At 36.8% G+C, this 13,045-nt stretch overlaps 2 protein-coding genes across 5 annotated transcripts in view; both read left to right on the forward strand.

Moving 5' to 3' along the window:
* Nucleotides 1–7,748, forward strand: part of LOC108498442 (macrophage mannose receptor 1-like) — a 30,747-nt gene extending 22,999 nt beyond the window's left edge. Inside the window, exons 23-29 of the mRNA XM_017817160.1 lie at nt 33–262; nt 758–923; nt 2,270–2,416; nt 3,478–3,594; nt 4,437–4,604; nt 6,395–6,424; nt 6,808–7,748. Of these exons, the coding sequence (XP_017672649.1) occupies nt 33–262; nt 758–923; nt 2,270–2,416; nt 3,478–3,594; nt 4,437–4,604; nt 6,395–6,424; nt 6,808–7,052 (1,103 nt within the window). The 3' untranslated portion in view covers nt 7,053–7,748. The remainder of the gene's footprint in view (nt 1–32; nt 263–757; nt 924–2,269; nt 2,417–3,477; nt 3,595–4,436; nt 4,605–6,394; nt 6,425–6,807) is intronic.
* Nucleotides 7,749–8,109: 361 nt separating this feature from the next.
* LOC108498441 (macrophage mannose receptor 1-like) overlaps nt 8,110–13,045 on the forward strand; it is a 33,364-nt gene continuing 28,428 nt past the window's right edge. For 3 of the 4 annotated variants that reach the window (XM_017817155.1, XM_017817157.1, XM_017817159.1), the window contains exons 1-3: nt 8,110–8,244; nt 9,386–9,582; nt 11,772–12,167. In XM_017817155.1, the coding sequence (XP_017672644.1) occupies nt 9,513–9,582; nt 11,772–12,167 (466 nt within the window). In that variant the 5' untranslated portion in view covers nt 8,110–8,244; nt 9,386–9,512. Of the gene's footprint in view, nt 8,245–9,385; nt 9,583–11,771; nt 12,168–13,045 lie in introns of those variants that run through there. The other variant, XM_017817158.1, reaches the window with a different exon arrangement.

Consider the following 13,045-nt stretch of genomic DNA (forward strand, 5'->3'; position numbering starts at 1 on the left):
CTTCCTCTCAAATTTGTACCTCTTTCCTACAGAGCCTGAACTGTTTCATTCCACAAGTGCTCCAGATTCTGATTTCATCCATTATGGTAACAGCAGCTATTTAATCATTCCTTCTAAAATGAATTGGGAAGAAGCAAGAAAAGCCTGCAAGGAGAAATCTTCAGAGCTTGCCAGCATTTTTGATTATTACAGTAATATATTCTTGCAGCTGCAGGCAGTGCAATATGGAGAGCCTTTATGGATTGGGCTCAACAGCAATGTGGTAAGATTAATAAATTTGTAGTTAGTGCAGTTAAATGCTATGATTGGGTTACTACCAGCAGAAAAGGGGAGAAAGGAATACTAAACATAGACTCAAGAATTTCTGCTCCTGCATATTTATCTTTTCTTCCTTACAAAATAATAATTTTCTCAGGTTTTTCATAGTGATAGCTGCAGTTTACTCCTGAATGTTTCTCCTCAAAACTCCACTGGAGCTTAACGTGCTTGTTTGACAGCCAGGCCTGAGACCTGTTTCCATGTGAGCTTTCCACAGATTTCATGTTTCCCAGCATGGGAGGCATACTGCTGTGTCTTGTTTTTATGTTGCTGAATCCTGATTCGGTATTTTAAACCAGTATTTTAACAGTACTAGGACAGATATACAAACTGAGGTGTATATATCATTTTGAAAACATACTTTTGTGTAACTCCATTTACCTGAAACAGCAGATGAAGAGTGTAGAAAAATTATGTTAAATGTCTGTTTCAATTTTAGAATTCTGGCTATTATAGATGGACCGATAAAGAGAAAATAAGCTTTTCTAAGTGGGACTATGGAGAACCAAAACAGAAAGTAGCCTGTGTCTATCTGGAGCTCTCTGGGGCCTGGAAAACAGCATCTTGTAATGAAAAACATCTTCCTCTCTGCAAAAAATTTGAAGGTAAGCTATGGAGATTTTTGGTTTTATGGCAGAAACCTTGCTTTATCTGCTTTGACTGAAATATAAATTTCTAAGTACATATAAAGGAATAATAAGCCTGAGTATGTAATGTAACCTTTATTTTGCAAGAACAATACTTTATTTTGATGGCATTGTCATTCACCAGCCAAGATATTGCCATTTTACTGGACTGGAGTGATAGCTGCCTTGGGAGCAGGCAGACAGCTCATAGAGATTGTGGCAGCATTAAACATTTCACATGAAGTCTAGAATGTAAAATGTTTTGCTGACAGGGGGTTTGTGGGAAGGCCTATAATAAATGAAGTCCATTGAGTATAAAATAAATTTGGTTTCTTCAACATATATGCATCATTCATACACTCATTATTACATCATTTCTATAAGATTCTAAAAACTGGGTAAAGGAGGGAGAGTTGTATCTAATAAAAAAAGAGTCTGGTATTGGTCCAAACAAAAGTTCATACTTCCTAGGGATTCTATGGGTACCGCTGAGAAATACTACACAGTTAAAGCTATAGGCAAACCTCAGGATGGAACTGAACCTTTTTGCTTTCTCATTTCTAATACAGTAACACATTTTAGCTCTAGTGACGCAGACTTAATGGAAATTCAGAGTTTATTTTGATATGATTTTGTGTTTGGTTTTTTTTTAAATTTCTTTTCCAGGCCATACTTTGAACTTCATATCTGTTAATTTGCAACTTTTGCTTTAAAAACACATGTACTAACTGACAATGTTGCTGTTTCTTTCCGTAATATCATTGCTTGCAGGAAAATGAGGGGCTACTACATAAACGTTCAGTGAGCCTCAAATTATTCTATGCATTGTCAGAGTGAAAGAAATTTTATGTAAGGATTGTTATCTTGAGGAAAATATTAAATGGCAAATTTCCACAGTAAACTAGTGTTTAGATGACATTTCATTTAAAAGCAAACTTATTTGAACATCTTGAGGGTTTGGTAGTTATCTGGTTTGGGTTTTTTTTTCCTGCTTTTTACTGTTTCTTTTATTTATACAAATTTGTTGATTATAACAACATAAACTAGAACCAAAATCTCTGAACACTCAAATATCCTTGAGACACTTCAAGTCTGATTCAGTTAGTAACACAGAAGAGTCCAGGTTCACACTGAGTCATCCACTTGCTGCTGAGTATTCCTGTTCCTCATAGTCAGTCTTGACTTAGTCACTGATAATTCTAGCACTGTGTGCCAAAGAATATTTTAAGTATTTTAAGAAAAGGGGTTTTTAATACTTGATTTCATATCTGAAGAACTGCAATCCCTACTGAAAGAAAGTATCCATAATATCTCATTTCTTCTAGACGTACTTCCTTCTGATCCCCCACAGGATATTGGAAAATGTCCTGAATCTGATCACATATCTTGGATTCCTTTCCGAAGCCACTGCTATTACTTCAATGCCAATGAAATGAGCTGGGCTCAGTCTGTGACTCAGTGCATTCAATCAGGTAATTATTCTTTTTACCCAAAGATAGGATTTCAATCTTGACATAAAAAAGAAGACTTTAAAAAAAGTCTTGAAAAATAATACTGCAAAATCTACAAATACTAAATAAAGGGAAATAAATGTCTCATTTATTTCCCACCGTTCTGTGCTTTTCAGCTATGTTGAACTAAAGGTGATCAGATTTCCTTGTTTTATTTTTCAGCTGTGCTTGTTTCTTGTTATATTTCTTCCTTCACAAAGTTTCTCTTTATAGTAATATTTTAAATTTTATGTAATTAAAAAGAATCAAAACAAAACAAAGCAAAACACCTGTTTCTGGCCTTATCCCTTCTCTTCCATAGTTTGCCCTACACAATAGTCGAAGTAAATATCATAATAACAATCACTCCTTTCTAACACATATCACCTTTTTGTGATGTGAAAAGGGTTGCATGTGCTGCCTGGAAGCCCTCGATTGACCAGCAAGGCTCCCTGGCAGACTGCAGAGCCAGAGGAAGGCAAACATTTCCCTCCCCCTCCTTGGGGACATCTGGTCCTGACCAAGGCCAGGAGCTGCACCTTGGCACTCTTTCACCTATGCTGCTGAGTCATCACCTACCTCATCCCTGTCTCAGGAGGCTGTGAAAGAGAAAAGGAAGCACTATACTGCCCAAAAGAAATGGATCCTTTGTTTAATATCTTTTTAGATCCTCTTGGCCCTCTTACTTTACCACCATTGCCAGTTTGAATTGCTACATGTCATCCTGTCAAACCACAAAGAGCAAATGAATAATCATCCATAATTCCTACAAAAAATATCATCCAATCACTTGAAAATATAGTGCATTTTGCCTGGTGTTTAAAAATCATCATCTTCACTGTGCTTTCATGTCTTTCAGTTCTGATGACATCAGTCACTGTCTGTGCTGTTCCTCTACAGCTGGACATGATTCTGTGGTTTCTATTCAAATACTTGTTTACTCCCTGCCTGCAGGAGAGGTTTTATTATTAACTTTACCCTATCTCAAAAGCTGTAACTATGTTGGAGATACCTCCAATCATCTTCTATGGTTTTGTTAATAGGTGGTATGTTGACTTCTGTAGAAGATCCAGCTGAATCCAACTTTTTAGTAGAACATGCAGACTTATACACAAGCAAGACAAGTGGCTTTTGGATAGGAATCTACAGAAATGTAAAGGGTAACTATTCTAAGTACTATAAATAAACATAAATAGACTTTATTAAATGGGCAAAAATATTAATAAGATACATTGTTTTTAAGCAACTAATTGAAGTACAGTACAAGTTCTGACCTCAACCCTCCCTGAGGACACCTCCTATTCCTGGTCTGTGAGAAAGCCTTTCCCAGTGGGGGACATGTTCTGGCTGAGGAGCACCCATGTAGGAGCTGGGGGTGTCCAGCTAGAACCCACAGCATTAAGCTTCTCTCTCTCTCTGTATGGAGAAATTTAGGCTGCTGGCTAAAGAGTGCAGTGGAAAACACACATCTGGAAAAAAACACTGGTATCAATCCACAGTCAGAAAGGATTTTATTTTAGATTATTTTCAGCTCATTGAAACATCAAAAATTTCTTTCAGAGTTTATACAAAAAAGAAAAGTTTTAATTTTAACTAAGCATATGTTTAAGCATTGCAATAAAAGTTGCTTGATTTTCACTGGATGCTGCTGAAATAATGATTTAGAAATTAGAATAAAAAGGCATAGATTTAGCTTTTTTAAGTTTGAAACTTTAGTATTCTAGACAAAAATATGGAGCAATATAAATAAAAACTAAGTTATGACTGAAAAATCTGCAAATTATAATGTGGAAAAGCAATTATACCGTTTTTGAGAAGAAAATTAAATAAAATCAAATGAAATGCATTAAAAAACAACTGCAGATGGAATTTTTGAAGAAGGTATTATTGCTTTATTAGGCTGAATAAAGTAATATTGCATTAATATTCACTAAGGTGAATATTAATAGGTCCACCTTTCATGTGGACCTATTAGTATTGATACTAACATTTGCAACATTAGGGCAACTGCTTTGGCAAGACAACAGTGCCTTAGACTTTGTCAACTGGAGTGAAGGAACCTCCTCAGAGGACCAGCTTGATTATTGCGTGGAGTTGTCTGCGGCCACGGGTTACTGGAGTATCCTTCCTTGCTCTTCCCAAAAGGGTTTTATTTGTAAGAAGCCTAAGAGTAAGTGAATTTTTTAATATTTGTTCTTGATGTTTAAGGGTTTTTTTAGCAGTACTAGCACAATATGATCATTACAAAAGATCAACATAAAACAGTCCTGCTTATCACCTGTTACAGTGTTCAGACAAAAATATTTTTATATTGAGTTATCCTTTTTTTGTTTGCCCTACTCATGATTCCTTGCTTCATAACCTCAGATTTGCTTACATTCTGTGATGAATATTCAATTAATAATTTAAAATTATCAATATTTTCTGAAAAAAAATTTAAATTCCTCTGTTGTTTTGTACCCCTCCAACATAAACACATCTTTTCCTACTAACCCCATCTTTTCCTACGAACATTCCTATTGTCTTTCTGTGGAACAAGGGCTGCATCAATAATTTGCTATTCTTCCTCTTGCTGTACTATGATACATGCTGTTCCAGTAGGAGATGGATGAAGCAATTCTATTTAAATAACAACAGAACGGAAGCATGATCCAGAGAGCATATAGTGACCTTTGAAAAGAGTAGAAGTGTTTTGGTTAGCATTTTTTTTTTTTTTTTAATATTGTGTTTCTGTGTAACTGAGCACCATCTGCTTTGGTCAGGAAGTAGAAATATCAGAATATTTTGAGCCAAGTAGCCATGTGGTTATTTTGAAGTTTAACTGTTAAATCTGAAAAAAAAGCCTGATTTCCTGCCCTGTTTCACAACACTGAGGTTCAGGATGTTTCTGAGGTTCAATCCTTCGCCCCCAAAGCAAAGCTGCAGCTGAGGCGGGAAGCAGCAGTCACAGCAGCGTTCAGCAGTGTTCAGGGCATGTTCTGAAAAGGAAAATCCTGCTTTTAGGAAAACTCTCAGTTTTCTTTTGGTAGTCAGGCAATGGACACTACTGAATGCTAATTCTTTCTTACCAGATGTGTCAGAAAGTATAAACTCACTGTCAACACACACTTTGTTTGACGGGTTTGACTGCGAGTGGCCTCGACATGCAAGCTAAAGTACAGAGGATATTCCCTGACACGGGGTTCTCCAGCAGAACAGTGTTTCAGCACAACTAAATACTCATTCCATTACAGCCAGCTCTGCATACTTTCACGGAACAAATTCAGCTCTTGCTTTTCCTTCGTGCTCACAAACACAGGAAAGCTCAATGCATTGCTTTGCTGCTGCCGCAGCAGCCCAACTCTTGGTGTATCCCACTCTGCCTGGGGGTCCCACTGCCCATGGGGAAGATCCACCCTTGCCGTGGACTCCACCCAACTCCCACCAACTCACATCCAGTGCACAGGAAAAACCTTGCAGATGGCGCCCTCTGTGCACAGCCGGGAAAAGCTGCACAAGAAAACTTGCGCTCACAAATTTAATTACAGATGCAAATGAATTTTGGTAAACTAAGGCCTGCTGGGTCTCAAAGCAATTGTGTGCAGTACGGGAACACTCAAATATCCTCAGCAGTTGATCAAGTTGTTCCCAGTCTCTGCAGGAATCAGACCCGGTGAAATGGACGTGGTTTGTTAATCAGGGGAGAACAGGCAGTCCGTCTAAAGCAGTCAGAAACTACCAGTGCTTAGACACTTTTTGGTTTTAAAAAAAGAAGCAAGAAGAGGGCTTTAATATGCAAAACAATGCATTTTTATTAAAGGAAATATCTGTCACACATTTTCATCTCTGTTAATTTAGCAGATGTGTTTCCAGGAGAAATTATGATGTGCAGATTACCAGACCTTTTGCTAACATGAAACTGTCAGGAAAAAATGTGACCTTTTTAGAGTTTGACTAAACACTTGTCTTTATCTTTGACAGCTATTCTTAAAGCAACTGCAAATGTGGAAGGTAGGATTTTTTTTCCTTCCAAATTGTTTCAAAGATACATGAAAATAAAAACTTGGAGGTTTTAATTAACTTAATATTATTTATTTGGTTAATATATATTTATTTATATGGATTAATTTACTTAGTTGACATTGAATTCTTTCCCAGCATAATATAGCAGTACCTACAGGACAGAGGGCATCCCAGGATAAGCAAATGCTTTGGTAAATTGATCATCCCCTCCTTGCTCCTTCTTCTGCATGCTAAAATCAATGAGGAGGACTGACCCAGAGACAATATGATAGATTTTAACCCTTGTAATTAAAAAAGGGGGAAATTATAGTTTTCATACTTATTTATGGCTACAGTAAATCCATTTCTATTTGCTTTGTATTTATTTACAGATGCCAAAAGGGACAAAGCCAATGGTCACCTGAATATGTGGATACTACTCACTCTGGTCCTCATCATTTTATTAGGGATGGGCTTCATGATTTATTTTGCATTCAAGATCAAAACTCAAAGTGGCACTGCAAGAAAGGAGAGGTGGTGCAGCAGACAGATAGAATGCAGCCATGCCCTACCTGGAAGGGACAATGAAAGTGATTCTACCAGCAACAAAGAAAAAAATGAACACAGTGTTGTCTGATGGGATAAACCAGCCAAACTAAATGGTTAAGCTTAAAAAAATATAGCTGAAACAAAGTAAATATTAGTCTTTATTAGATGCATGTAACTTCTACTATGAAGTAAAACTGGCAGTTATTCCTTTGGTAAGGATGAAGAACTATTGCTCTGTGCACTTCAATAAATATTCTCAGGTATTGATTAAGTTGGTAGTGCACAAAATGGCTAATTAGGCAAACATGAAAAACAACAGAACTAGTGGGAATTTAGATTTAAATTTTATGGGTTAATACCATAGTGTTGTTTTTATTTAGAGATTTGTGGCAGCAGTGCATACAGAGTCAAGACTAATATTGAGCACTCTTTTTGCTGAGCACTCTTTTTGCTGAGCACTCAGCCCTAATGCCTGCACCTTGAGCATATCTAACCATACTATACTGAAGCATGCACACTGTTACTCAAGTAAAGTGGTGTTTGGAACAAACAGAGATTGACATGAACTGTCTGTCCCCATTGTTGTCCCTGTCTTCACTCTTTACACAAATATATATCTTGCTTGTGATAATATTACAAGTGAAATATTACTTGTCCTTCATGGCTTCAACTTGGATTTTGCAAAACAAGTAAATCTTGGCAAACAGTCTTATTCTATGGCTTTGAATGTTTTTTTATCAATTATGAACATGGAGGCATATCAATAAATGATCTATATATTACATAATAATACTTTGGTGTTTTTAATTTAGCATGCAGAGATGTTACACAGTTCGGTGACCGAATGAGTCATCTACCTTAAAAGAGAGGCTAACAGGAGGAAACACAGAAACATGAACAAGGCATGTGACTAAAAAAGGCATAAATAAACTATAAAATAAAGTAGATGCCAAATAAAGCTGGGAGAATCCATTTCTGGTTTTATTTCACTTGACTGCTCATTTTAGGATGTCTTTGCTTAATATCCTCCACCTCTCTGATAAATAAACTGACAACTGGGCACTGTGTCCATGCTACAGGCCAGTAAAGCAGTGGGGCACACCATAGTGCCTTGGTATGAAATGTTTCAGAGGTTTGTTTAAGTCTTCTATGAATTCTCTGTTGTCTATGACATACTGAAGGAAAAAAGATCTCAGGGATCTCTGGGAAAAACAAACCTTTAGAAAGTGCATAAGAACAGTAGAGGAGATGTCACATGGCACTGGATTGATAGTTTATAGGTATGGCAATTAAACAAAATATATTGCAAAAGACATCTTGTACTCAAACTACTTTTACTGATAGTCTTCTTGATCTTACACCTTCTTTTTCCCCTTCATATAAGTTATAATATATACACATTTTAGGGTGTTTTGTAAATACTGAGACTGAATTGGATTCAGTGCTGTTTGACGGCTAATAATAAAGGCAAAGCAAATGAAAAGAAGATGAAAAAAATTCCAAAATTATATCATCATTTAAAATCTTGATATTGATAACACAGCTCTGAAGACCCTGTACTTCTCTCACACTGAGTGATGCTTTGCCCTTGCAGAAAGTATTGTGAGATTTGTCTACATGATAAAGCCAAGAAAAATTTGAAAGGCAATTTCAGCTGAATACTTTTCCTTCTTTTTCTTCAAAATAAATAGGGGATTTTGCATCATAGCTGAAGTTCATTTTCACTTAATAAAGGACTGAAGCTCATTTGTAAAGTTTGAAAAAAGACCTCTTTCCTTGTCTCATTTTACACTTGGTATAAAGGAAAAATTAGGTATTAAAATTCATTTGTACTTTATGGATTGGATAATTTTGAAAGAGTTTTTCTGCCAAAATCACTGGTTAACAGAAGGATTTGTAAAGATTTGGCTAATTTATATTGGTTCTTCTAAGATAAATTCACATGAAATAACAGCAGAGTAGCTTTACTAGTTGATAAATCAGAGTAGATAAAAGCCAGGTATATACATAGTGCCCAGTTTGTCAAGTCACCAAGCAAAATTAAATTGTCCTGTCTGGGTTAATTTTTCACTGAAATACTTAAAATTGCTCACTCCATCAAATGAAACATCATTTGTAGCAGTGAAGACCTATCTGCCTGAGAAATTTGCATATATTTTTCTCTGAGTTTCCTAGGTATTTGTTTAAAATATTTCCATTTAAGTGCACTCCCTACTTCTTTGTCTTTGAGGGTCATAATGTTACAATTTCAAGCAGAACCAAGAATGTTAAAAATAATTCATTGGAACGATGTTGAACTGTTAAAATTTTGCCACTTGCATTTGAATGGATGGAAATTTCACTTTCAGATGCAAAGTCTGAATTTTGTAATTATTTATAGATTTCAAAATACCACATGTGACAGGATATTTCCTTATTTAGAGCCCAGAGTTTTCTCTTTCAACTAAAAATCTCCAAAACTGAGAAGGAACCAGCACCAACTGATTCCTTAAGGACCTCCACTGCAGCAATCAATTTCAGCTCATCTCTTTGCAAGTAAGAAGACAGAATGAAACACTTGACCTTTTCTACAGTCTTAGTTTTCCTCTCATTTGTTTGTACTGCTTTTCAGACACTTGGTGAGTCTGTTTTTTCCTATCCTCTGAAAAAGTGGATGTGAAAGTGGGCATCTTTGTTATCTTGCTGGTTTCTCAGCTCTTTAAGATTTTCACACAGCTTGACTACTCTGCATTTCATATTTGTCCTAACAGGAGTGATCCACAGGAACTTATAAAAGACAGATACAAATGATGTTCTTTTTACTTTAAAAGAGTTGGGAAGAGTAAAAAAGGGGTAAAGCTGGGAATCAGTGCATAAAGATTGACTTTTGGGTAAAAATTAGTTATTGATTATGTCTGCTCTGTGAAGTAGATGGACTTCACAGGGTGCTCCGTAGTCCTTGCCTGTATATGTGACTGACAGAAAAAATCAAAAAGAAAAAGGAATAAAATAGGGTGTTTTATGTGTAGCCTTAGCATGAGATTGTGTGGGATGAGATGGAACTTGTGGATTGATATAAGATGTAACACTGTGGCTGCACAGATGCTAGTGGAAAAAAAAAATAGAAATATATGGGAGTCAAGAATAACCCTGGAATAATCATTACAGCTTTTGGAGTAAGGAGGAGAGGCATAGTTAAGGCTCTGAAGTTGACTGAAGACAGATCACAACTCCCTTTTGATGTAAGGATGATGACAATGTTCAAGGACATTTTTTCTTTATCCTTCAGTTCATTAGATTTGTGGAGTGGGATACATATCACAGCTTCCAAAAGCAGATGCTGTGCCATGTGAGCTGCGCCAGCACTGCTCTGTGCAAAAAGGGGGTCTCCTGCCTGGTCTGTGAGCTGGGAACCAAACCCACAAGTAGGAACCTCACAGTTTCCAGCAAGAACTTGTATTATTAGTCCCAAAAATACTATGAGGGACAATAGCTGAAACTTAGGGGACTACACTAAGCACCTATTTATTTAGCAGTAAGAAATTAAAGATTTAATAATATTTAAAACATTTTGCCAAAATGGACAAGAAAAGAAGAAACTACGTCTCAGCCTCAAATTTAGATTTGCAGAAGTGGCACTTCCATGTTTTGCTGAGCTGATCTAAGTAATACAGGGACTTTCTGTGAGGGCTCAAGAACTATTCTTTCTGTCACAGCATCCCAGAATTTTCCAGACACTTTCTCCTCTGTTCACTACTTAACAGTGGCTTGCCCTAACATCCTTCAGTTCTAGAAATTTACTTTAGTGTTTGGAGGGGTAGCTTAGTCCCTTACGTCTTATTCTATCAGATGGATATGGGAACAATGCTGTATCTCTGTTTCCAGGTAGTGATTTGAGGTACAGAGAACTGAAGGGTTGCCCTTCTGTTCCATAGGCCCTAGAATATTCCTTGTAGTCCAAATTCCAATCCCTCATGACCCAAAGCCATGTGATAGCTGTATGCTTCCTGGAATTTTGAAAAGCATGCAGCTGTGTGCTCAGGCTGACCTACTTTGCATGTCTACTTGTTTCAAAGGATTACTAAATTAGGCTGCTTGTAACTCTTTGAGAGTGTTAAGCAAGTTATTCAACACTCACATTGTACTATCACAGAGACCCACACCTGTAGCATCTGTACCTCCATATGCTGCCCAGTTCTTGGGAGAATGTTTGTGATTTAATTGTGTGAATTGTGTTGACTTCTTATGATGGACATACTAATGAAAGGATACTGAAATAAGGCAAGATAATGAGTCACCATTACTCAGGTTTTTAATTCTAAAAAAACCCCCCAAGCCATAACAGAACATGCCAATTCCAGGAGGAGCAAGAGTCACAGAAGGCTCACTCATTTAACTGTATTAAGCACAAATGCCACCCCATGGAAGTGTATGTGACATGAGCTAAATCTATAATGCATGAAGTGATGGCAAACTTACAAATTTTCAGTAAGGGCTCTTTTGGAAATCTTGAATGAAATGTGCATTTCAGGAGAAAATTAAATTCCATTATAATGATGACATTTTTGAAGTTGCCATAATATGTTTTATGTATTCTTGTTTCTCTGTATTGTACTTACATGTGGTTACATGAACTGTACTTATTTTTCCCTCCCAGAATGAAATAAGTCTTGAAAATACCATTTGATCCTTTCAAATGTGACTCATATTTGCAGTCTCCTGACATGACTCAGATCAGCATAGAATCAACAGCTCATCTTTCTCTGCACAAGCTCCTTCACCATGTGCTCACCATAAATACAGTAATCCTGACTGTTTTGTTTTACAGACGGTGAAATATTTTTAATATACAATGAGGATATTAAGCTCTGTTTAAGTGCTCAGAGTTCTGAGGCAGTCACTACAGCCACGTGTAGGAAAAACACTGACTTACAAAAATTCAGGTGGGTCTCTGATCATCAGCTGATGAGTGTGGCATTTGCACAATGTTTGGGAGTGCCCTACAAGCAAAACCATGCTAAAATTTCTCTGTACCCATGCAACAAGAAAAGTGAATTCCAGAAATGGGAATGCAGAAATGAGACCTTGGCAATCCAAGGGGAAGATTTCTTTCTCAGTGCTGGCAAAAAAGGAGAAAACATTGTGCTGAAAACAGGATCAGAGACAATGAATAAATGGAAGATCTATGGAACTGTGGATGATTTGTGTTCTCGAGGCCATGAAGGTAAAGTTTAAAGGTTAACCTTGATGGTTTATTGAATGCATTTGTTTGCCATCACAGATATGGTTCTATGACTTCTGCTCCCCTTAGTCTAACATCAGCTGTTCCCCCTGAGGCAATGGTGGACTAGAGGATGATTAGTTCACATATTCAGGCTTGTATCCTCCGTCCTGGAGAAACACAGCTGCTTAGGTTCAGACAGCATGCAGTATATGCAAAAAATGTGCTTTATTTTTTCTTTACTTTTAAAGCAAAGGTGGAGGTTATTTTTAATTGTTAGCATTAACCACTTTTCTCAGTGATGCCTAGCAATAATACAAGAGGCAGTGGAAAAACTGATGCACAGAAAATTCCACCTGAATATGAGGACGAACTTCTTTTCTGTGCAAATGACCAACTACTGGAACAGATTGCCCAAAGAGGTTGTGGAGTATCCCTCACTGGAGACATTCAACGTCTGTCTAGACACAACCCTATGCCATATGGCCTAGGATGGCCCTGCTTAAGCAGGGAGCTTGGGCCAGATCATCCACTGTGGTCCCTCCCAACCTGACCCATTTTGTCATTCTATGACTATAATCAAAGCACTTGATTTAACTGTATACTCTTACTACTGAGATTGTATTAGTATTGTTGGAAGAAAGGCAAAAAATCTCTAAGTAATAGACCAGTATTAAATGTAAGGAAATAATTCCATGCATGCTACCTTCAGTTGCTCTACAAGATTTCAGATGCCAAGAATCGCGCAACATTTAACAATTAAATCAATGGCTTACTTTTAATGAATGATAGGAAATTAAGTTACATAATAAAACAATTTCTACTTTTAGAAAATTATATTTAAATATATAAGACAAAAATCTCTACAGTTCTTTCATAGT

The sequence above is a fragment of the Lepidothrix coronata genome, unplaced genomic scaffold (genome assembly GCF_001604755.1).
Source record: "Lepidothrix coronata isolate B3197 unplaced genomic scaffold, Lepidothrix_coronata-1.0 Scaffold59, whole genome shotgun sequence".
Taxonomy (NCBI): Eukaryota; Metazoa; Chordata; class Aves; order Passeriformes; family Pipridae; genus Lepidothrix; species Lepidothrix coronata.